The sequence below is a fragment of the Castor canadensis genome, chromosome 2 (genome assembly GCF_047511655.1).
Source record: "Castor canadensis chromosome 2, mCasCan1.hap1v2, whole genome shotgun sequence".
Classification (NCBI taxonomy): Eukaryota; Metazoa; Chordata; class Mammalia; order Rodentia; family Castoridae; genus Castor; species Castor canadensis.
This window is the reverse complement of record NC_133387.1, coordinates 167,254,847-167,279,187: the sequence shown is the minus strand read 5'-3', so window position 1 is coordinate 167,279,187 and position 24,341 is coordinate 167,254,847. Positions and strand designations below refer to the sequence as shown.

Sequence of the window (24,341 nt, the reverse complement as noted above, 5' to 3'; positions counted from 1 at the left end):
TAAAGAATTTTGTATCATCTCTGAGAACTAGAACGCAGGTGACAGATCCAACACCCATCTTCAGCACCCAAAACTATTCCTCTGGCAATATAAAAAAATGTGTCTTCATAAGTATTCAACTCCCACAAGTCTACTTTCCAACTCCTACCTACCCCTGCTGGTATTTCCAAAATTACTCAATTCTTAGAATCCAGAAACATTCTGGATAAACAGAAAAGAGACTGAGATTTTTACCTTCTGTTTTCAGTATTGCTGCTAAGCAACCCCAACCTAACAGCACCAAAAAAATTCAGCCTTAGAGGAACTAAGGTCTTCAGGAGTATTCAAAGACAATTTTCTGCCTCCTGAGGAAAACAGGGTTGAATTCTACAACCTTATTATGTGATTACACATGTGCTGCACTTAACTTAGGTTGGGCCTCTGACAGAGTTTGAAAATCTAATTGTAGAACCACACCAGACAAGAAACAATATGAGATGATGTGACATAGAGTCTAGGTGTCAAGAAATATGAACTCTAGCAGGGATCCTGTTGCTAATCTTTAGCAAGACACTGAACTTTGTACCCTGATTTCTTTACCAGTAAAATAAGGAAGTCAGGTGAGATGAATCATTCTGAAATGGGAACTCAGGAAGGGTACACATGGAAAGTTATGTCCACCTACAAGGTCCATGTGCCTGCAGAGATTCTCTCTACAATCCCTTCCCCCAATCAGGAACCCCTTCCACAGGAACCACTCTTTATTGATAAGCCAGTGTTGCCCTCATCAGATAGGTGAAAATAAGCTGACTCCTAGGGACTCTAAGGTTCATCACAGTGCTAACGTACATGTCAGTAGAACCACAACAGCACAGTAAACCACGGTTTCATGAGACACCACCCACCATTAGAACATTATACTCACACCCGAGGGACAGGTGTTGTGGCATCTGAACTGTCTTCATTTTCTTGCTGGAGAAAAGAAAAACATTTTCAGGTAAATGGACTGAACAATATTCACTAACTTTGAGGAGTCTGTAAACCCAATGAGAAAGAGCTGGTATTTTTTTAAAAATATACCTTACAGAAGGCCTGGTCTTTGGTCTCAAGCCATAACTGGAAGAGTGCAGCTAATTCCTTTTCATTATCTTGGGACTGACCTATTGGAGGGGAGGGAGACACAAAAAATAAGCAACTCTAAGGTCTATTCAGAATCCCACTTTCTTTACCTGCTCTATCTATGCCACAGAGAGAATACATCAGGACCTGTCACAATGATCCTCTGCACGTATACTGCCCTTCTACTTGCTGCATGGACCACCACTCCTGGATGCCACCTCTCCAGATCATTGGTTCAACAGTAGCTATTGTGTGCCAGGCACTACATGCAAAGCCAGAGCCATTTAACGAACCCAGTCTCTGCCAGCATAGTGTTTACAGTCAAGTGAAAAAAAAAAAGAGCATATATTAAAACAATTTTAAAAGTGGTACAGAATATGCTACAATAGATTACACCAGGGCAGTTACCCCATTCTTACAGTGAGAAAAGGCCTCTGGCTAGTGGAGCACAAAGGCATTCTACTACACACTGGCAGGTCGGTAAGAAAGCTGAGACAGGAAAAAACTTGACTCTGCCGCTTGCCTAGAAGGAGAAAAATACTCTGTGCCCATCTTGTGTCACTTTGTTCAGACTCCTAGTGTCTGAACTGATTCGTAATGGTACCTAAATCTCCCTCCCAGGCAAGAATCACCACAGGACCAGTAGCACCAGGGCTGCTGTGTGAGAATGCAGCTACATATCCCAAAGAGGCCAGGAGACTGGAGAACACCCAGTACAACCAATACCACTATCCCCAAGGTCCCCTGCACTCTAATCCCAGGACCACCCTTCCTTGTTCCCGCTGTGCCTTCTAGAAAGACCACTTCCGAACCAGTTGATTTTCCTGTAGCCCAATCTTCCTCTCCCAAGGCTCCCTGCACTCCGGTGTGGTGTTACATTAAGCTAGACCTCTAACCCTCTATCTGTATTCCTATGTGCAGATTCCAAGCCTGTCATATCAATAACATGCCTCCCAATACAGAAATGTCTTTGCCTCTGCCCTTTGATCTTTGCATCACTCTCATTTAGCAAAAATTCAAGTTCTGAACTATCCATATTCTCCATGCTGCAAAATGGTTAACTAATGGCTGCCAGAAGAAAAGGTTTAGGGACAGGCAATGTATGCCCTGACAGGTGAAAAATGAGCAGCCTCCAGTGGCATCTCTGGTCACACTGTTTCACATGGTCCATAATGACTATCTTCCCACTCTCTTTAAACCTCCCTTGTCACCCACAGCAGACTACCTCACCATTCTCATCTCCTACTTTACAACAAAAAGTCAACAGACCAAAATTCCCACAGGGACCACTGCTGCAGATCCATTTCTTCCTTCACTTCTTCTGTAACAAGAATATGACTCCTGCCATCCAGAGCCAATCCTTGCCCCTTCTCAGAAATGTGTTATGATGCATTTTCACTTCTTCCCTGTATTTTCAACCTCCGCTCTCCATAACACACTTCCCATTAAACACAAACTCATCCAAGGTTTCTCCCATTTAAAAAAAATTCCTCAGGTGGTGGAGTGGCTCATGTGGTAGAGCATCTGCCTAGCAAATGCAAGACTCTGAGTTCAACACCTAGTACCCCAGTACCTCCAAAAAAGTGTTTAATTTTTTTTTTTTTTTTTGGTACTGGGGGTTGAACTCAGGGCCTCACACTTACTAAATAGGTCTTCTACCACTGGAGCCATGCTCCTAGTCCTTTTTAATTTGATTACTTTTGGAACAGAGCCTAATGTTTTTGAGACCCACCTATTTATGCTTCTCATGTAGCTGAGATGACAAGGATGCACACCACGCTCAGCTACTGGTTGAGAAGGGGTCTCACTAACTTTTTGTGTGAGGTGGCCAAAAACCATGATCCTCTCACTCTCTGCCTCTCAATTAAGAGGCATGGGCCACTGCACTCAGCTTAAACATTTTCTCTCTTGGTCACAAGTCTCCCTTACTGTCCTCCACTACCCCAGTTAATCTTCCAGAAAAAGTTGTTCAGATTCATTGACTCTTTAACCATCAGTAAATTGTGATTCAACTGGCTATAAGAAGGCAGCCCTGATTGGTGGCATTTGCAGATTTCCATGGTGTGCTTCAAGAGAAAACAAACTCACCACCTGTTCGTTTACCTATTGTCTAGCTGCTCTGCATTACAATGGTAGAGGTGAGTAGTAACAACAGAAAGCATATAGTCCACAAGATAAAGTACTTATTACCTGGTCCTGTAAGAAACAGTTAACTTTCTGCCTTTTTTCTTAACAGGAGTGTTACAGATACAGCCAACCCCATAAGAGCCAGTCATGGTGGAACACACCTGTAATCCCAGCATTTAAGAAGATGAGACAGGAGGATTTCAAGTTCAAGGCCAGCTTGGACTACTTAGTGAGCATAGTGAGTTCTAGACCAGCTGGGGCTGTGCAGTTAAGTTTCTGGCCAGCCTGGGCTACACAGTAAGATCCTATTTCCAAATGCCAAAAGGAAAAAAGGGAAAGAAACAGTGTGCTGAACGAGTGTACATATTCCTGTCATGGCTGACTCCAGCCACCAGCTTGGCAGAATTGGTGGGCAAAGCCAACATCATGAGTCACCTTCAGTTCACACTGTCTTCAGCCTTCATCATTCGCTAAGGAGTCACTCTCACTAAAAAATTCACAACTTCAACTTCCTCCAGGTCCACAAACTTTCACCTTTATCTTACTGAATCTTTTAAGAATAATCTAGGCTCCTCACTTCTTAAAATTCTTTAGTCCTTTGGTTTCTAAGAATTAACAATCTCAGGCTTTTCTCCTGTCTTTATAGCCACTTCCTCTCCACATGCACTGAACTCAGCTGCCTCTACTGTGAGTTTCTCCAGGGTTAGTCCTCAGCCCCATTTCTCTTCACATGATACTTTCTAGGGGAAAGTGTAACTGCACCTTTATTATGTAGTTGGCCCTCTGTATCAGGGCTCTACATCTGTAGTTACTTTAGTTGCATGTTATCACAGCTCACACACTAAGCAGGTTTTATAAATTTAAAACAAAAAGGAGGAGCTTCTTCTTTAGAAATAGCTTATATGAGACTGCCCAATATCTCACCGCACATTATCCTCAATAGCAAAGCCCATTTTTAGAGAATAAAAACTATATTGCATACTAATCCCAAACTGCTTTGGCTAATATAAATATTGATGCTATTCTAAAATATCCCTGCAGACTTAAACTTAGCTATCACCTGACTGCATCATAATAGAAGGGCCATTCCACTTCAGCTTTGATGAGCCAAAGTCCAGTTGGGGGTGTATGGGGTAAAACTCATACATTTCCATTTTAAGAGATCTTGAAAGATTCCTTCACAGAGAAAAGATCTAAAACTGCCTATCTGTATTAACTGAAAGGCAATAGAAGCTTAGGTAAGAGACAGATAGTATAAATTACTTACCAAGCAATTTCCACTGCTGGGTTTTCTCTTTGAACTCAACAAATGGAGAGAAACTGGAAGGAACAGCTGCAAGAAATGGATCACATGAGTAGGGCACACTGCAGAGAAAGCGCTAAGATCAAAACAAACAGCTTGCACCCCCGAGCTCCTGGAGAGTTTTTGAGTGTTTTATGGTATATCAGGAGAGCAGAGTTGCCCATGGCATGGCATGATGCAAAGGCACATGTACCAAATGAGCACAGCTGCCTTTTACTGAAAGAATTATTTAGACCAAAAAGGAAAAACATAAAGACCTTTCAAAGTAAAGGCCCTTACCTCGGCTTTCTCCAGCAAGATACTGTAGGGCAGGCAATACCAACTCAGCCCAGTTGGGGGCGGCAGAAAACCAGCTGTTGAGGGAGCTGGCTGGAGATGACTGCCAGTCCAAAACCCGCTCCTCCAGCTGAAAGGAAAAACAGAACCCAGTTACCAGCAATTCCAGAGATGTGCCAGAGCTAGCTGGGTACATGTGTCTAGTTTTCCTAAGTCCCAAATCAAGCTAGCTATAGTGCTTTGGGCAGAATCCAAAGGCTAGAGACCACCAAAGATCTAAATAATAAGGTCTGAACTCTTACCATAGGAAGGCTGGCCTGATTCTCCAGCAGCAAGATCTCTAACAGAAGAGAGAAAAAACTGGAAGATATCTCATTGATTCCAAGGCAAGGCTTGAGGTCTTCTAGGGGCCTAATGAGAGAAGAAAAATGTAAGAACAACCTCGAATACATTATAGATTGGCTCAGGTCCCCTAAGCCTCCTACCAGTCGTAAGAACTCAAGAAATGGGCATATGATACATTTTTCCTGAAGGAATACTGAGACTCAAGGCTTACTGTTCCAACATGCAACCAGCCCGCACAAGCCCCAAGGGATTGGGTATAACCCTCTGCTTAACCTCCCACCCTGAATAACATGTAATTTCTATGGCTCACGTACTCTTCCTTGATAGCAGATATTGCCAATGGAGATGGGGCTTCTGAGAGAGGTGGGACCCCTTCAGTACTGCTTAGGGGCTCAGCCAGATCCTCTGCTTCCGATTTGATCAACTTTATTTTCTTCTTCTTCCTGTCCTCTTTCTCCTTCACTCTTTTTTTAAGGACTGCCAAGTCATATAAAGCTGGGAAGAAAACAACACAAGCCACAGAACTACATTTCCTACATCAGGAAGTGATCTGCATATTCTTTTTCCAAGGCCCACCAAAACTAGAAAAGTCTTAATAATAAGAGATTTAGATTTTTTTTAACCAAACTCAATGAGTGATTTATATCTTAATTTTAACATCTAATGATCTGTTGTGCTGATTTTAAATTCATGAGGGTAATAATAAAGGTGATCAGCACAAAGGACGCTATGGTTCTATTTATTTTTGACACATGTAAACAAGTTCATACAATTTAACACAGGCAAAAGCTACCTGGAGGGAACTTAGTCTTTTACCTGCAAGAGAGCCCTTCCTGCCAGCATTTACTCGGGTCATGATGTCACTGAGGGTCAGGTCTCCTGTCAAAAGGTCCGGGTGATCCTAGATGTGATATTCAGAGATTTGGTTAAGGAGGCCCAAAAAGGGATTAAAAACTGATAGGGACTATGCCAATTTACCTAGCAGATACAATTAGATGTCAGGTACACATGACAAAATCATACTGAATTTAAAACATTAAAAAACTGAATTTAAATTATTTTAAAATTTAAAATAATGGTACACAGGAAAACCCAGTCTTGGCTTTCCCGTGTACAGCATTTCAATCCATAAAGCTCCTCTGCAACCCTTGTCTCCTGCGCTCTTTAAATAATTCTGTTCACACTACTGTATTTTAAATAATCCTGTTCACACTGCTGTATTTTAAATAATCCTGTTCACACTGCTGTATTTTAAATAATCCTGTTCACACTGCTGTATTTAAAAGTCTGGAAACAGAGTTCAGAGAAGTTAAGGGACCTGCTTGATATGGGAGAAAATGGAGAAGACACAAAGAACTCAGTTCTGACTTCCCACATGGTACTCTTCCCATCTCACCCCTGCCTCACACAAGCTCTTTTCTCCACACTATACTCTCTGGCTTGGTGCTACCTCAATTTGGCTGAGTGAACAAAAAACTAAATTCTCCCAAAACTAATGAACCAATAAAGAAATGGGCAAGTGAACTAAACAGAACTTTCTCAAAAGAAGAAATTCAAATGGCCAAAAAACACATGAAAAAATGCTCACCATCCCTAGCAATAAAGGAAATGCAAATTAAAACCACACTAAGATTCCACCTCACCCCTGTCAGAATAACCATCATTAGCAACACCAATAACAACAGGTGTTGGCGAGGATGCTGTGGGGGGGACGGAGGCGGAGCGGGGGAGAGGAACCCTCTTACACTGCTGGTGGAAATGTAAACTAGTACAACCACTCTGGAAAAAAATATGGAGGCCTCCTAAAAATCTAAACATAGATCTACCGTATGATCCAGCAATACCACTCTTGGGGATATACCCAAAAGACTATGACACAGGTTACTCCAGAGGCACCTGCACATCATGTTTATTGCGGCACTATTCACAATAGCCAAATTATGGAAACAGCCAAGATGCCCCACCACTGACGAATGGATTAAGAAAATGTGGTATCTATACACAATGGAATTTTATGCAGCCATGAAGAAGAATGAAATGTTATCATTCGCAGGTCAATGGATGGAACTGGAGAACATTATTCTGAGTGAGGTTAGCCTGGCCCAAAGACCAAAAATAGTATGTTCTCCCTCATATGCGGACATTAGATCAAGGGCAAACATCACAAGGGGATTGGACTTTGAGCACACAATAAAAGCGAGAGCACACAAGGGAGGGGTGAGGATAGGTAAGACACCCAAAAAAATAGATAGCATTTGTTGCCCTCAACGCAGAGAAACTAAAGCAGATACTTTAAAGTGACTGAGGCCAATAGGAGAAGGGACCAGGAACTAGAGAAAAGGCTAGTTCGAGAAGAATTAACTTAGAAGGTAACACACACGTACAGGAAAGCAATGCGAGTCAACTCCCTGTATAGCTATCCTTATCTCAACTAGCAAAAACCCTTGGTCCTTCCTATTACTGCTTATACTCTCTCTTCAACAAAATTAAGAGATAAGGGCAAAATAGTTTCTGCCTGGTAGCGAGGGGTTGGAGGGGTAAGGGAGGGGGCGGGGGGAAGGGGGGAGAAATGACCCAAATATTGTATGTACACACGAATAAAAAAAAAATTTGGCTGAATGGAATAATGGAGTCAATGAAAAGTGGGGAAACCACAGGATCTGATGCTTGGCTCTGCCACTTACTGGCTGCAGAACCAAGGACAAGCTGATTATTCTCTGAGCACAGACAACATGAAGATAACAACTCATTCATAAACCAGTGTCATCATAAAGACTGAAGCAGACACTGTCAAGCATGCTTCATAAAGTCAAAGCACTTGTGGAATCTCACATCTTTGATGCTGACTAGTCTCTGGTTACTCCTCTTCCTTAGCAATGATAACAAGGAAATACAAATGAGGTGGTGACTACCTGCTATCTTACTCAAAATAGAAAAACCACAGACTGGCCTGAAAACCATGCATGACCATTCCCATCCCAATCTTACTGGTTGATGTTTCCGCTTCTCATGGTGCTTCTTTAACATTGTCTTCAGGTCACTGTCTCCCAGTTCTATTTTATCTGAGAGAAAAGGAACCACCACATGGACTAGGTCATTCACTATGATGATGCTCTAATTTAAATCTCAGTCACTTGGAGCATTCTGACTGTGTACAACAAGTACCAAAAATCTTTAGTCATAGGATCAGCACTTCCACTTTTCTATACACTTACCAATACATGTCTCTGGTTACTTAGCTAGTCTAAAAACATACTACATCTTCTCAACATTGTCCTTTGGTTACCATTTCAAACAGATTCTTCTCCAATTTCACAGATAGTCTAAGGAATTGCTATGGTTCTGGTTACCCATTCTATTACCGAATTCTCCCCTACTGTAATTATTTCAAGATTTTGCTTTCTATAGCCCCAAATACCAGCTGATCAGCTCCTGACAATTTTCAAAACAAAGGAAAAAAGTTAGAATTGCCTCTACCTGTAAAAATGTGCAATGGTATACAAATTTCTCTAAATCACTCACTTTCTAAGGAGCACTGCCATTTCCTAGCAAGTAAAACTCCATCCCCACCTCCCTTCAAAAGATCTCACTTTTACACTGCAATTTCCCCAAACAGCAGCAAAATCCGTTCACAGTTCTCACCTGCAGTTTTCATATCCGTGGTGGAAAGCGTGGGCACCACCCTCAGGGGCACCGCAGGACTAGGAGAACGTGCTGGAGAGCTTGGAAGCCATGAGCTGAGATCTTCAAAAGAAAATTTTTCTTGTAAATCCAACGTGGCTGTGGACTCCAATAGGGGAGACTGGGTAAGTGGCCATTTGGGTTCAACAGGGCTAAGCCAACAACATGGAGGCCAGGGTTCCACATTTCTTTCTGACCCTTCCCCAGATGAGGTGGAGCACACTTAGATCATTTAAACGGCTCTTCCAGGAGAGAGACTTCAACAGAGTGATGGGGTCGCATTGCAGCAGGCCAACAGTCACTACTACTCTCCTGTAAGGGGAAAAGCAGTTCTCTCAAGTGGCACAATGGGACCAGAAGACCTACTGTGGAGAGACCCTGCTCTGCAGGGATCCATCCAAGAGGTTCTCATCTAATTCAAGTGCCACATGAGCACAGGGGTAAAGAGGGCATGGAGACACTCCCACCTGACAGCAATGTCTCAATGACTCAAAGACTAAGGGCCAATGAGTCCCACTCTCCACCCCCCAAGACAAGACAACTTGGAGAGCTTCTTTACCAGAAGATAAATGGTTACCACTTGCTCCAATACCCCAATTACCCTAAAGTGCCCAAGAATGCTCACCCTCTTCATCAGAGGACAGTGCTGTGTCGCCACACTCCTCTTTCACTTCCCTCAAGACCTTCAAATAGCGCTGCTGGGTCCGCCACTCCCGCTCCTCAGGGCTGTGGGATGGCGAAGACCGCTTCTGCCGGAAGGGAAGGGCCGGGCCACTCCTGCGGGCCGTCTCTAACAGATCCTAGGAGATCAGATTGGAGTGCATGTCATCATCAAAGCTGCTCTCTGTACAATCTGTTTCTTCAAAGGTAAAAAAATTTCCCCACCAGATCACACACAAACAAAAAAGATGTAGATGTGAGTATGTACAAATAAAAAGGGCCTACACTGATTACTGGTTGAGTATCCCTAATACAAAAATCCAAAATCTGAAACTTTATGAATGCCAAAGTGACAACACAGATGGAAAATTACACACCTGACCTCATGTAACAGGTTGAGGTGAAAACAAAAGCACACTAACCCAGTACCGCCAAAAACAACAAAAAAAACCCCAAAAGCATACTAAAAATAACTGCATAAAATTACTTTCAGGCTATGTGTATAAGGTGTATGTGAGACATAAGTTAATTTTGTGTTTAGACTTGGGTCCCATACCAAGATACCTCACTATGTACATGCAAATATTCCAAAGCCTGAAGAAAAATCTAAAATTCAAAACACTGCTGGTTCCAAGCATTTCAGAGAATACTTAGCGCGTATGACATGGTTAAAAAATCCCAAATCTGAGCACTGAATTTCTCCATTGTGAATGACTTAGACTAAACATTAAAGAACTTCTATACTGAAGCTTAAAGAATCTCTTAAAGAACTCAGAACAACTTTGCCTTTGAGAATTACCAGCCTGGGAGAGACCCAGAAATCACTGAGCTCTCTTGTCCACACATGCGTCACAGAATTTAGAGGCTTCTGCACACAGGCACTTCAGTTCCAACACATCCTGGTTTTTCTCAATAACCCACAATGGATCTGAAACCCATTTGTTTTCTTAGTAAATGCCGAACACACTATTTCTTGTTAATTTTATGAAGCACATTCTTTTTCATGTTGTAACATCTAAGATAAGAATATATCTTAAAATTGATTATAAGAAAATATACAGCTTAACTGTGTCATGGCAAGGCACTTTTTTTAAATTAGTGGGACTGAGGTTTGCACTCAGGGTTTCCCACTGATAAAATAGGTACTCTATGGCTTGAGCCACATCTCCAGTCCATTCTGCTCTAGTTATTTTGGAGATGGGCTCATGAACTATATGCCCAGGCTGGCCTTGAATGGCAATCCTCCCAGTCTCAGCCTCCCAAATAGCTAGGATTACAAGCATGCACCACCACACCCCGCTGACAGCACTTCTTTTCTAAGTGGTATCTTTTGTATCACTTGAGTTTACTGACCACATTCTATATATCCAGTATCCAGCACTACTTACACTCCGGGAGGCAAGAATCTGCTTTAGCAGTCGATGGAAGTACTGCTGCTGAGAGTTGAGGTACCGCTTGTACTGTGACTTGAAGCATAACTGCCGATACTTGACCACCTCAGGGTTAAAGTGTCCATCTTAAAAAAATAGAGGCACAACTGCATTTGCATCAGTCCACACATATCTAATGAGTGTTTAAGATGTGGTTGTAGCACAGATGTAAAGAAAAAACTGACTAAGAGAATGAGAAAAAAGAACCAAAAGTAAAAAAATGCTGAAAACAACATAGCTCAATTATGGGCTGATAACCGTAATAGTCACAGTAATGTCATCATCTTCAACAAAACTAGAGTTAAAATATGGCACTACTCAGTGAAATACAGAGCAATTTCTGACTTTGACCTTCCTTGCTTGTATATTCACCAGAGTTTGGGAGAAGCATTTCAGCCCTGCTGACAGTACTAATACCATACAGTCCCATACATAATCCTCTAAATCCAACCAGCTTTTCCACTTGTTTCCATAAGAAAGGAAGGCAGTGTATTTCTACCTGAGGCCTCACATTCAATGAAACAGATCTCTGCCAACCACAGAAGGCAGTTCTTCTTTAAACTAATAACCCATTAAAGGAGGGAATGCAGTTGGGCACAATGACACATCTGTTGCCCCAGCTACTCTGGAGGCTGAAGCAGGAGAACCATGAGAATTCCATGAGGAATTCAGGGCCAGCCTGAACAACATAGCAAGACCCTGTCTCTTAAAAAGCAAAAGGGGCTGGGGATGTAGCTCAGTGGAACAGCACTTACCTAGCATGCATAATGACCTAGGTTTGAGTCCCAGAACTACAAAAATTAAAATGAGGATACTAATTTTAAATCCTTAAAATAATAACAGATTTGAAATGGCCTGCTCTTTCTAGTCTTTTGCAACTGTCAAGTTGTCCAGTTTAACACAACTCAAAGCTGTTTGGGGTCATGATGCCAAAATACAGTCACCCCAGAAAGGGGGAAGGAGGGTAAAATTGAGACTTATTAAAAGTTGTCCCAAATCATTTTACAACCCAAGAAGTAATAAGTGGTTCAGAAAAGAATCATCACCACTGAAGCAAAAAAAAAAAAAAAAAAAAAAAAAAAAAAAATATATATATATATATATATATATATATATAAAGACTTTAGAGAAATAAGATTATTGCTTGATCCCAATGTATCACCTGACAAATTGCTTAATTATGGGGTGGGGGGGGAGAATATGCCCTTACAATCAAGAGGTCTGGCAGCAACCACTTAACCAAATCACACATAGCCCTTACCAATGACCAAAAATTGACACCATCTGCCTCCTGAGATGACACAATAGGAGGGACATTTCTCAGGTAGCATCCTTGCCAAAAGAACTTGACTCAAACCTAATCATAAAGCAACAAGACGACATATTCCCAGAAAGCAGGATACTGTACAATTCAAGTGTCCTGGACCCTCAAAAATACCAGTGTCTTGGGCTGGTGGAGTGGCTCAATGGTAGAGCACTTGCCTAGCAAGTGTAAGGGCCTGAGGTCAAACCCCAGTACCACCAAAAAAAATAAAAATAAGAAAAAACAAAAAAAAACCAGTGTCTAGAAAGACAGTCAAAAAGGGCAGAGTATACTCTATTCAATGAGCTAAAGAAACATAAGACCCAAACATACCATAGATACTGATCCCTGAATGGATCCTGGATTTAAAAAGCAACAAAGGACATTTCAGGAACAATTAAAATCATATGAACATGGAATATCCCATAACATGGACATAAAATTTCTCAGCTAAGGGAAATGTGATTACATGGGAGAACATTCTTGTTAAGATACACATGTTGCTAAGCACCAGTAGCTCACACCTGTACTCCTAGCTACTCAGGAGGCAGAAGGATTCCAGTTCAAAGCCACTGGGGCAAACTGTTCGAGACCCTATCTTGGAAATACCCGACACAAAATGGGTTGGCAGAGTAGTTCAAGTGGTAGAGCATCTGCCTAGCAAGCACCAGTACCACCAACAAAAAAAAAAAAAAAAAAAAAAAAAAAAAGAGAGAGGGAGAGACATATGTTGAAGTGCTTGGTGGTGAAATGTCATGTTTTTGTGCAGGAAGAAAAAGCAAATAACAAGCTGAGTTCAAACCTCAGTACTGCAAAAAAAAGAAAAAAAAAAGTGAAATGTATTCCACGTAAGACTATATAAAAAAAGCATTTATAGCCAGGTGCCGAGCTCATGCCTGTAATCCTAGCTACTCAGGAAGCAGAGATCAGAAGGACTGAGGTTCAAAGTTAACCCTGAGCAACAGTTTGAGTGATCTGATCTCCCAAAAACCCTTCACAAAAAATTGCAGGTGGAGTGGCTCAAAATGTAAGAGCTCCTGCTTCGCAAATGTGAGGACCTGAGTTCAAACCCCAGTGCCAGAAAAAAAGAAAAAAAAAGCTTAAAGACCAGCATAAAGAAGACCTCTAGGATGCTGGTTAAGTTTTATTTCTTGTTCTGGGTGGTGGTATAAAGTTGAATTTATATTATGTATTTTTCTATGTAAGTCAATCAAATCTTACTTTTAAAAAAAAAAAATAGCACAGTGTTGATCCATCCACAGAAATACCCAGGGGTGAATTTTTTTTTTTCTAAAAACAAAGTGAATGCTCCAAATGGCTCTCAGTTTTCTAAATATTTCCATGGACCATTAAAAAACAATATATATATACATAAATAAAATGTTTAATATCATTTTTTGAAAAAAACTTTCTCCGCATGTGCTTGACATGTGGAAAATATTAACTCGAAATCAAAATAGAAAAGCAGTTGTTTTCTCATTAACTAAGGTCAACAGCTTCATCTGCCAAAGGATTCTAAATAAAAGATTGGAGCAAAAAATCTAAATCCTGACAGTGTGATGTAGATAACATGCTCTTCGAACTGCTTGATTACGAGTGAATACCAAATCTAACAGGGACATGAAGGGATCAGTTTTTTTCAAATGATTTAGAATTTATCCCAGATCAAAACTAAATATATGTGGTAGTCTTGATCACTAAATAAAATATATCTCATTCATGCAAAAAAAAAAAAAAAAAGCACAGGCAGCAAAGTATTACACCAAACCACTCTCTGCTGGATCAGTATCTGTACATAGAAATGAATACAATACAACAAAGAAAGGGGTACCCACATAAGTAAACATGCCCCTACCCCTACCCTACCAAAAACAGAACACTGAGTTACAGACCTCGGAAAAGCTTCTGGGCAATGTGCAGAGGGTTTCCAAAGCGGAAGTTTTCCCCACTGAACAGGGAAAGGATAAGCCCGTTCTGCTGCTCCACACTGTCCACAGGAAAATGAGGCAGAAACTGCTGGAGGTGCTCACGCTGGGAGTCACTTAGTACTTCCTGCCACGTTGAAAGGCTGACGACATCAAAGAATATCTCAGGCTAGGAAAATTTAGGGAAAAAAGTTAACAGATAAATACATGTTTAAGTGTGTGTGTAGTAAAATATATGTAACATAAAATTTGCTATTTTGATATTTTTAAATGTACCAGCCAGTGATTTTATGTACATTCACATTCGTTGTGCAATCATTCTAGCTTAAGCTGTCAAAACTAAAATGGCAGTATGGAAATACCACAACGAAACCCTTTTGTACAGTTTACACTAATATATATATTTAAAAAAAAAAAAAGTCTGGGTATGGTGGCCTACAATTCCAGCTACCTGGGAAGTAAAGATTGAGAGGACTGCAGTTCAAGGCTGGCCAGGCAAAAAGTTAGCATGACCCCATTTCAATTAATAATCCAAGTGTGGTGGTGCGTTCCAATGATCCCAGCTTCACAGGAGGCTTCACAGGTAGGACAATCAAGATCTGAGGCCAACCCCAAGCAAAAATGTGAGACCCACATCTGAGGAATAACTAAAGGAAAAAGGGCTGGGAACATAGCTTAAGTAGTAAAGCACCTGCCTGACACAGGTGAGGCCCTGAGTTCAAACATAAAAAATAAAATTCAAATGACCTTTATTAATTCTCAAAAATTAGAAAAGATGACACATAAGCCACACTAACAGTACATAATAATACAGAGGAAAATTATCTCAGTAGAGAGAAGCCCATCTGGAAGCCATCCCTGCCAATAATAGTAGGATGGAGGATACCTGCATCCAGCTTAAACAGGGTAGCAGGAAAAAGTTAACATGAGAGGAAAGAGCTTGAGGAGCTGAGGTCACCTGCTAACAGGGAGAAGCAGCAGGAGGGAGTTCATTTTCAACTCACTAGTTATATATTGGATATATATTCATACTAAGCTAGACTGGCATATGTATATCTGGAGGGGCAACAATGAAACATACAATGTAGTTTAAGAAGTACTGATTCATACAGAAGCATACAGCATAGAAAAGATCCACTAGAGACAGGGATAAGATAGTTAAAGGGCTAGGAAAAAGATGGGAAAAGGGTTAGAAATCCACAGACTAAAGCCATAAAAACAAAAGAAAGGACAGCAAAGTACACAAAACAAGAGGAATTACCGGTGGGGGAAATGGAGAAGGATAAGATGGAGATAGGGTACACAGAGGCTTAAATGCTATTGGTAGTGCTATTATCCTATTGGTGGCTATATGCATGTTTTTAGGGTCTTTTTTTTTTTTTTTTCCCCCAGCACTGGGGTTTGAACTTGGGGCCTACACCTTGAGCCACTCCACCAGCACTCTTTTTTTTGTGATGGGTTTTTTTCTAGATAGGGTCTCACAGACTATTTGCCTGGGTTGGCTTTGAACCACAATCCTCCTAATCGCTGTTTCCTGAGTAGATAGGATTATAGGTGTGAGCCACTGGTGCCTGTCTATAAACGCAATTTATGTAGTCTTATTATGTGTAATACATTTCACTTTTTTTTTTTTTTTAATTTTTTGGCAGTACTGAGGTTTGCACCCAGGGCTTTGCTCTTGCTAGGCAGGTGTTCTACCACTTGAGCCACACCCCAAGCCCACATTTCACCTTTAATTTAAAAAAAAAAAAAAAAAAATCAGTCAATGTCTGAGTAGAGCAAGAACAGAGAGGGTAGGCAAGCCAGTAGATAGCAGAGGAGAAAAGGACTTATAAAACTGTTAGGTAGCTGTGACTTTATCCTAAAGATAAAGGAGAGCCAGAAAGTGTCTCTAAACAGGAGCAAACTCAGTGATCCAAACACCTGCCAGACAGCTTTGCATGAACAGACCAAAAGCACTCAGACACAATGTCCAAGATCTTCTCCTCAAAACTTATTTTTTGCACAGCATTTTATCCCTAGCATCTAACTCAGTGTTTGACATAGAGCAAGCACTTAATAAGATAAGCATTTGCTGACTACATAAATGACAAAGGTTCCTTGAAAGAGTATGCAAATATGGATGGGACTAGACAACACAGCCTGACCCCATCACAAAAGGAAAAAAAAAAAAAAAAAAAGAATGGGAAATATATATAACAACTGCCTACAGTTGCTGCTGCAGTAGGAGGAAGGATCAGAGAAGGGCACAATGGCAGCTTTCATTTTATCTAGAATATTTGACATATTATGGAAGAATCTGAAAGAAATATAACTAAATGAAATTATCTCCTAAAACTAGGTGACACACAGGTATTTGCTTACTCTATACCAGTCTTTATTTTCAAGATATGGCAAACAAAATATATGCTGCTTAAATCAATGTTTTCATATATAGTTCCTTGCACATAAGCCACCTTAATAATGATGATCGGACATCGTGCCTGTGAAAGTGGTCAAAGGCAAGCTAACATCCTATCCCAGGGCATGTACTATTATTTGACTATAAGGTTACAGAGTTACCCTATGGACAGAGATAACATGTCTAGGTTTTGTTAAATAACTCATAACATGGTAGCCATTTAAATGTAAATACATATATAATTGTGTTCCTAAAATAGAAAACCTTTTTCAAATTTAATTTTTAGGTTTTTTTGTGGTACTGGGGTTTGAACTTAGAGCCTCACGCCTGCTAGACAAGCGCTCTACCTCTTGAGCCACTCTGCCAGCCATTTATTTTCTTTTTAAGACAGGATTTTACTATGTAGCCTAAGCTGGCCTTGAACTCGTAATCCTCCTGCCTCAATTTCTCAAGTGCTAGGGATTACAACTGTGTGCCATTGCACCTGGCCCAGCTTTTTATGATTCATGAAAATTATCTTGTTAAAAATAACAAGGGCTTAGGACCAGGCATAGTGGTCCATGTTTATAAAATCCCAACTACTTGGGAGGTGGAAATAGGAGGATCTCAGTCTGAGGCAGGCCCTGGGCAAAAGTGAGAGACCCTATCTGAAAAACAGACTAAAGCAAAAAAAAGTCTGAGGGCGTCACTCAGGTGTAGAACATCTGCCCTGAGTTCAATCCCTAGTACCACCAAAAAAATAGAGCTTACATTATGGTATCAAGTTATGCTGACATGCTATTAAACACATAAATGTAGCTTATACTTTCTTCCCTAATCAGAATACTAGCTATACTTCACACTTAAAAGAGAGAGAAAAACAACAACCCCCCCCCCAAAAAAAAAGAGAGAGAGAGAAAAAAGAGGGCTGGAGGCATGGCAGAGCAGAAAGGTTCAGAACAACTGCTGTGGAAAAGCTGATGGGGTGGAGGGAGCAGGGAGACACTTGAAAAACAACGTTATTACTTACATCCTCCAGAAGGTCCTCTGGCAGACTGACCCTGGTGCCTCCCAGCAGGCAGTCCTCCATAATGCGGGTGCCATGACCATCTCCACATGGACCAAGTTCCAGGGGATCTGTTAGCATATGGTCCAGGGAATCCATTGTCTCTTCTCCACAGGTACTCTACAGACAAAAACACACATCTTGAGTCAGAAATCTGGTTGATGCTAACACTCTTCCAGAAGATACTCAATCTCAAATCCACTCATATCTTAACCTTATACCCTAACTACAGCTAAACAACTATTCTCCCTCCCTTCTACCACTGCACTCCCACTGGAATGTTCAAGTCTTATTTAGTGGAACTCTTTTCTCAAAACACTTCTACAGTAACTACTAAATTCGTTAAGTTTTTCATACATTCATTTTACAAAGGAGTGAAATGAGACTCAGAAATTAAATGATAACCATATCAGTGCATAATTTAGAGTTCTCAAATCAATAATCTCTCTATTACAACATAAGTTCTCGAATATTTTTTAGCAATTAATTCTTTGTTACTACAAAGTGACTGGAAATCCACATACTCCAGTAAACACTAACAGGAACAGTTACTTCATGTGGGCTTATTAAGCACCAGACTTTTCATGTATCTCACTGCAACAGTACTTATTACACTTAACAAGTCCTGAGACAACACTGAACCTAGGTCTAACTACCTGCAAATCTATAGAGGATTTTCTTTGTTTTTTTGCCTGAGGCCAGTCTCAGATGCTATCCTCCTACCTCTCCCTATGTGGGATTACAGGCATGTAAGATCACACCCACCTTGCTTGTTGAAAGAGGGTCTCACTAACTTTTTGCCTGGACTGCCCTAGAACTGCAACCTCCCAATTAGCTGGGATTCTAAGTATGAACCACCATGCTAGATCCAAATCCATGTTCTTAACACTATACACAATACCACTTGCATAAACTCTCAATTTAAATCATGAAAAGAAACACAAACTCCTGAGGCTCCAAGCACCAGGACAACCAGAAAAGCCAGCAGTCAATCCATTTTATTTGGTCCATCTGATCTTTACAATCACATAAATCAGTGCTATTTTTCTCCTTCCTGTAATAACTAAACAGTGCTGACCACCTGTAGGAAATTACTTACTAAAACATTTTCAGAGAGCATCTCACGAAGCTGATGGCTGGAATCAGGTGTAAAGTTGAGGCCACAGGACTGAACAATCCCAACAGGAACTTGAGCTCAATCACTCTACAAACATTTATATTCTCTAGCTCTTATTCCTACCAAATGGACTAACAGCATACTAAAATAGAAAGAAAAAAAATGGACTTTGTCAAAACACCAGACTTCTAGCCCAGACATTCTGCAAACCTTACCTCACAAGATGTCAATTTCCTTATCTGTAAGATAAAGAAGAGTTGGACCAGGGCCTGTCTAATGTTATTTCCAATAGGAATCTTGAACTGAATAATCTCTAGCCAAATGACAGTTTATATGTCATTTAATGCAGGTACTTCTCATTTCCAAAATTCTCAAATGATAAAAAGCAGACCTGTAATACTACATATAGAATGAAGCACTTTTCCACTAAATATTTCAAATTCTATTGAAGAGATTTTAGATCTAAGTAAAGCTACAACAGAACGATTACTGTTAGGTTAGAACGTCTGAGTGGTCCCAGCACCTGTGTCCTACCTTCCTACAGCCCACAGTGAAACAAGAACACCCTCAAGAGGCCTGGTGCCTGCCTGATGCAGGTGAAAGGGCACGTGAGTTTAACAAAACTTTAAAATAGGAAAAATAATGCAGAAGCAACTTGATGCTTAGAGTAAGATCCTCTCCACAGACCTGACTAAGGACACAGTAACACACGCACAGTCATTATCTCGTGTGACACGGACGCAACTGACACAGCTTGCTCCCAAGTTTCTTCAATTACAATAGGTATTTAGTTAAATGTAATACATTCCGTGACAATCTTTGCCTTGTCACTATTCTAAACAGGATCTCACAGCACGAAAAGCAAGCAGCTACCAGAGTGTTGGAACCCCGGAAGCAATGGTCTCTGAGTGTTGGGGTGTCCTAGACGTCTTTCGGGAACCAGGAAGCCTCTTCCTAAGATCTTTCTTCTGCAACCGAGCTGACCTCCGTTCCTGGACCCTCCCCAAGCAGAAATTAAACCCTTGGCTCCTTCCGGAGCAACCTCAGGCTGCAAATCCGTCGCCCTCCGCAGCAACCTCCACCCGCCACCCAACCTCACCTCGGACCAAGGCCGGAACCCCCATGCACCCGGCCCCTTTCGCCCCCGCCCCTCCCCCACCCCGTGCCTAACCCTAACCCTCACCCACCCGGGCCTCCCCGCTCCCCACGCCCGGCTTCCCGACCCCTGCCGACGAGAACGGCGACCTCAGGGACCCACTTCCTCCCTCCGACTGCAGACTACACTTTAACCCTCTCGCCGCCCCAGGCCCGCCCTCACCTGAACCACAGACGCCGGTCTCCCAGCCCGCTGCGCTTCTCCAGCCGCGGGCTCCCCGACGCGCTCGCTCCCGCAAGACGTCTGGGTGCGTGCACGCTCCGCGCTTCGTTGGCGGAAGGGGCGGGGCCCGACCGTGTCGGGGCGGGGCTATGGGAGGGGCTACGGGGCGGGGCCTCGAGCGGCGCTGGTGGGAGCTGGGGTCTGGCTGAGAAGCGCTGGCTCTGGGCTGAGTCTCGGCGATGCAGGTTCAGGTCGGTTGTGGTCTCACCTGTTAGGGGCTCCCGGAGGGCAGAAACGATGTGGGTTTCCTCTGCCTGGCGGTGAATGAAGGCTCTGGAAGCGAACGTTTGCAGAGAGCATACCCTGCCCCAGGCATTATGAATCACCTTCCATATACCATCTTTGTACTTGAAGCTATGCTCACAGTGCTCTTTTTACAGTGGAGGAAATCTTGGTTTCTTGGGGTTCAGTAAGGAGAATGTGGACCTCCGCCATGAGTGTCTTCCCTCCCCTCCCCGGGCTCACAGTGTCTGTAGAGTGCAAACATTTAAAAAAGTACTTTTTAAGTTAAAGTCTATATTGTTCTTGTTACGTATGGACCATTTCCTCTCAACTGCGTTTTATTTACAATAGCGTCACACCACTTACTCCACAGCTGCTTCTCCTCGCCCTGCAGAGACCATCCTCAGTTCTCTCCGTTGGAAGTAAGTAGGTCAGAGAAGACAGGACTAAGTATAAACGTCGTCCCTCCCTTGATGGAAAACGCTGGTCTCCAAATAAAGCCAAATCTCTGCTCCTCCACTGGCTCACGGATGCTCTTATTTCCGGATAGACTGTTGGAGGTTCTTGCATTAGAAACCATCCTGTATAAATGGCAGTGGAACGTCATTCCATAGTTTCCATCAAAATTTCCCCTTCCTTGGAACTATGACCAGACTGGAGAGAGAATTAAAACACAACAAATTGTAACTTTAACTAGATCTTGTCTTTTAGAGCAGCCTTTCCTTGACCCCCACACATTCATAGCCTCCGCACATTATCAAAACCCCCCACCACTGTGGTTCCTTTCTTACAATTGATACTTATATTGACACATCATCATCCACCATTACATTGTAATGTAGTTTTACTGGCCTAAAAAAAAAAATCCTTTCCTCTCCCCTGGGGCTTGTCATCCCCTTCCCCCTCCTCTTCCCACTGATCTTTTAACGGTAGCCATAGTGCTGCCTTTCCACAACATCATATAAGTCGGAATTATTCAATATGTAGCTTTTTCATACTGGCTTCTTTCACTTAGTAATAAGCGTTTAAGTTTCCTCCACATCTTTTAATGGTTTAATAACTCACTTAAGTATGGAATAGTATTCTATTGTCTGCATGCCATAGTCTACTCCCCTTCTCAAGTGACAATTTACTCACCTCCTGAAGGACATCTTGGTTACATCCAAAATTTTGGCAATTACAAAAATGCTATAAACACCCACATTCAGGTTTTTATGTGAACACAAGTTTTCAAGTCCTTTGAAGGTAATTGCTGGATCATATGGAAAAAAGAGTAAGTTCAATTTTGTAAGAAATTTCCAATTTCCTTTCCCAAGTGGCTGTACCATTTTGCATTCCCACCAGCAGTGAGGTTCTGTTTCTCCACATTCTTGCCAGCATTGGATGTTGTCATTGTCTGGATATTGCCCATTCTTATAGCTCCACAGTGGTATTTCATATTATTTGAATTTGGATTTCCCTGATAACAAAGCATCTTTTCATATGTTTTTTACCATCTGTGTATATTATTTGCTAAGTAATCTTTGGTCCATTTTTTAGTAGGGTTCTTTGTTTTCTTATTGTTGACTAAAGTGTTCTTGTGTATTTTGGGTAATAGACTTATCAGATATATCTTTTGCAAATATTTTCTCTCAGTCTGTTGCTCTCATTTTCTTGACAGTTTCTTAGAGCAGAAAATTTTAATAGGGTTCAGCTTGTCAATTATTTCTTTCATGATTTGCACCCTTGATGTTATATCTAAAAAGTCATCACCAAAAAAGTCATCACCAAACCCAAGGTAATCTAGATTTTTCCTTATGTTATCTTCAAAGAGTTTCATAGTTTTGCATTTTGTATTAAGGCCTCTAATGCATTTTGAGTTACTTTTGGTGATGGGTGTAAGGTCTGTATCAAGATTTACTTTTTGCATGTGGACGTCCAAGTATTCTATCACCACTTATCAAAAAAGACTGTCTTTTCTTCATTGTGTTGTCTTTGCTCCTTTGTGAAAGATCAGCTGACTATATTTTTGTGCAGCTGGAGCTGGAGGTGTAGCTCAGGGGTAAAGCATGTGCTTAGCATGCAGAAGACCTGTGTTCAATCATCAGCACCAAAACAAAATAAAACAACAAACCAACAACAAGAACATGACTTGGAGGTGACAGAGTGCCTGCTTAGCAAGCATGACTTAAGCTATAGATTCGGTGCAATCCCATCCAAAATCCCAACAAAGCACTTTGTGGAGCTCAACAAACAGATTCAAAAGTTTATATGGAGAGGCAAAAGACCCAGAATAGCCAATAAAATATTGAAAGGAAGAACCAAGTTGAAGGACTGACACTATTCTATTTTAAAACTTAATAAAAGGTGCTGGGCATGGTAACCCATGCTTGTAATTCCAGCATTTGGGAGGCCTGGCCTAAAGCTTGTGATCCTTCTGCCTCAGCCTCCCAAGTGCTGGGATCTCCACAAAGAAGTACTTTGTTGGAATTTTGGATGGGATTGCACTGAATCCATAGCTCAAGTCAAGAAGAACTGACATCTTGACAATATTGAGTCTTCCTATCCATGATCATGAATATTTCTCCATTTATTTCTTTGTTGATTTCTTCCATCAGTGTTTATTTTTTCACTTTTTTTTTTAACAGGAGGGGATTTTATTTGTCATGATGGTGGGTTTCATTAAGTTGTCTTCATATGTACATACTATACTTCGACCCTTTCACCCCTAAGTATCATTTCCTTTCCTCCTCCCTCTTCCACTGATCCCCCTTTTTACATTCATGTCCCATTATTATTATTATTATTATTGCCATTCACATAGATCTGGTGCATATTTTCCTAGATTTATATGTATTTCATTATCAAGGGTGCTGATGTAAATGGAATTAGGATTTTCAGTTTCATTCAGTTTCACAGGTACACAGGAACATGGTTGATTTTTGTATATTAACCCTTTACCTTGCCATGCTCTTTATTTTATCCATTGGAGCTCTTAGCATATTGGTCATGATTATTTGAATTTACTGTCAGCCTAAGTAACAACTAGAGAGAGATTTTCCAAAAAATGATAACATTCATTTGGGACTAGAATAACATTACAATGGGAGTATGCATGCCAAAATAAACTATGAGTGTACTCAAAGAGGTTAAGGGAAGAGAAAACTCTTAAAGGCAAAATAAGGAGGATGACACAATATATTTTGAAGCGATAATGTTTTGCCATAAGAATTCATAACTGTTAAGATTAAATGGGCTATTGCTGAGAAGATGACCTTATAGAAGGAGTATAAGGTGTGGTTGCCTTTGTGCAAGGCTGTGGCCTTAAAGTCTTTTGTGATGATTACTATCAGGCAGTAGTATGTTAAAACCTTCCCTCACAACCCTAACTTGTTTTGTTAGGGTTGGCACAAGTAACTCCATTTTGATTCTGACAAGTTTCATATTCACTATCTGATAATTCCAACATGTTTGTCATATCCGGTTCTGATGTTTGCTCTGTCTCTTTAAGCTGTGGTTTTCATTTTTTGGTATGTATACCTTGTAATTTTTTTCTCCAGCACTTGCTAATGTATGCTGAGCAACTGCATTACCACTGAGCCACATCCCCAGCCCCTAAGCTTTTTTCTTGATAGCTGAACATGATGTACTGGTTAAAGAGAATTTTTGCAAGGAAGTCTTTAACTTACATCATGGTAAGGTGTGAATCCTAGGCTTTGTCTTCTTAGTCTTCTAGTGAGCATGTGTTTTTTTTTTTTTATTTTGCGTTCCTGGGGTTTGAACTTAGAGCCTACACCTTGAGCCACACCACCAGCCCTTTTTGTGTGATGGGGTTTTTTTTGAAATTACGGTCTCATGAACCATTTGCTTAGGCTGGCTTCGAACCATGATTCTCCTGATCTTTGCCTCCTGAGTAGCTAGGATTATAGGCATGAGCTACTTACTGCTGCCCCATGAGCTTGTGATCTTTGATAGTGACCTTCCTAAGTGCTTCTATATTTTCCCTCTTAGTTGGCAAAAGATAGCTATAGTCAGTTGGGGATTTCCCTTC

The 24,341-nt window shown here is 41.2% G+C and overlaps 1 protein-coding gene across 5 annotated transcripts in view; it reads right to left on the bottom strand.

The window, feature by feature from the left end:
* Positions 1-20,155, bottom strand: part of Nfrkb (nuclear factor related to kappaB binding protein) — a 37,282-nt gene extending 17,127 nt beyond the window's left edge. For 2 of the 5 annotated variants that reach the window (XM_020166965.2, XM_020166966.2), the window contains exons 1-15: positions 20,030-20,133; positions 18,694-18,853; positions 17,559-17,714; positions 14,116-14,317; positions 10,879-11,006; positions 9,456-9,630; positions 8,792-8,929; positions 8,138-8,211; positions 5,966-6,050; positions 5,464-5,644; positions 5,107-5,215; positions 4,808-4,934; positions 4,493-4,558; positions 1,060-1,139; positions 905-951 (exon numbers count right to left, since the gene is read on the bottom strand). In XM_020166965.2, coding sequence (XP_020022554.1) covers positions 905-951; positions 1,060-1,139; positions 4,493-4,558; positions 4,808-4,934; positions 5,107-5,215; positions 5,464-5,644; positions 5,966-6,050; positions 8,138-8,211; positions 8,792-8,929; positions 9,456-9,630; positions 10,879-11,006; positions 14,116-14,317; positions 17,559-17,714; positions 18,694-18,714 — 1,589 coding nt within the window. In that variant the 5' untranslated portion in view covers positions 18,715-18,853; positions 20,030-20,133. Of the gene's footprint in view, positions 1-904; positions 952-1,059; positions 1,140-4,492; positions 4,559-4,807; positions 4,935-5,106; positions 5,216-5,463; positions 5,645-5,965; positions 6,051-8,137; positions 8,212-8,791; positions 8,930-9,455; positions 9,631-10,878; positions 11,007-14,115; positions 14,318-17,558; positions 17,715-18,693; positions 18,854-20,029 lie in introns of all 5 variants that reach the window. The other 3 variants (XM_020166967.2, XM_074066333.1, XM_020166968.2) reach the window with 2 other exon arrangements.
* Between the last annotated feature and the right edge of the window lie 4,186 nt (positions 20,156-24,341).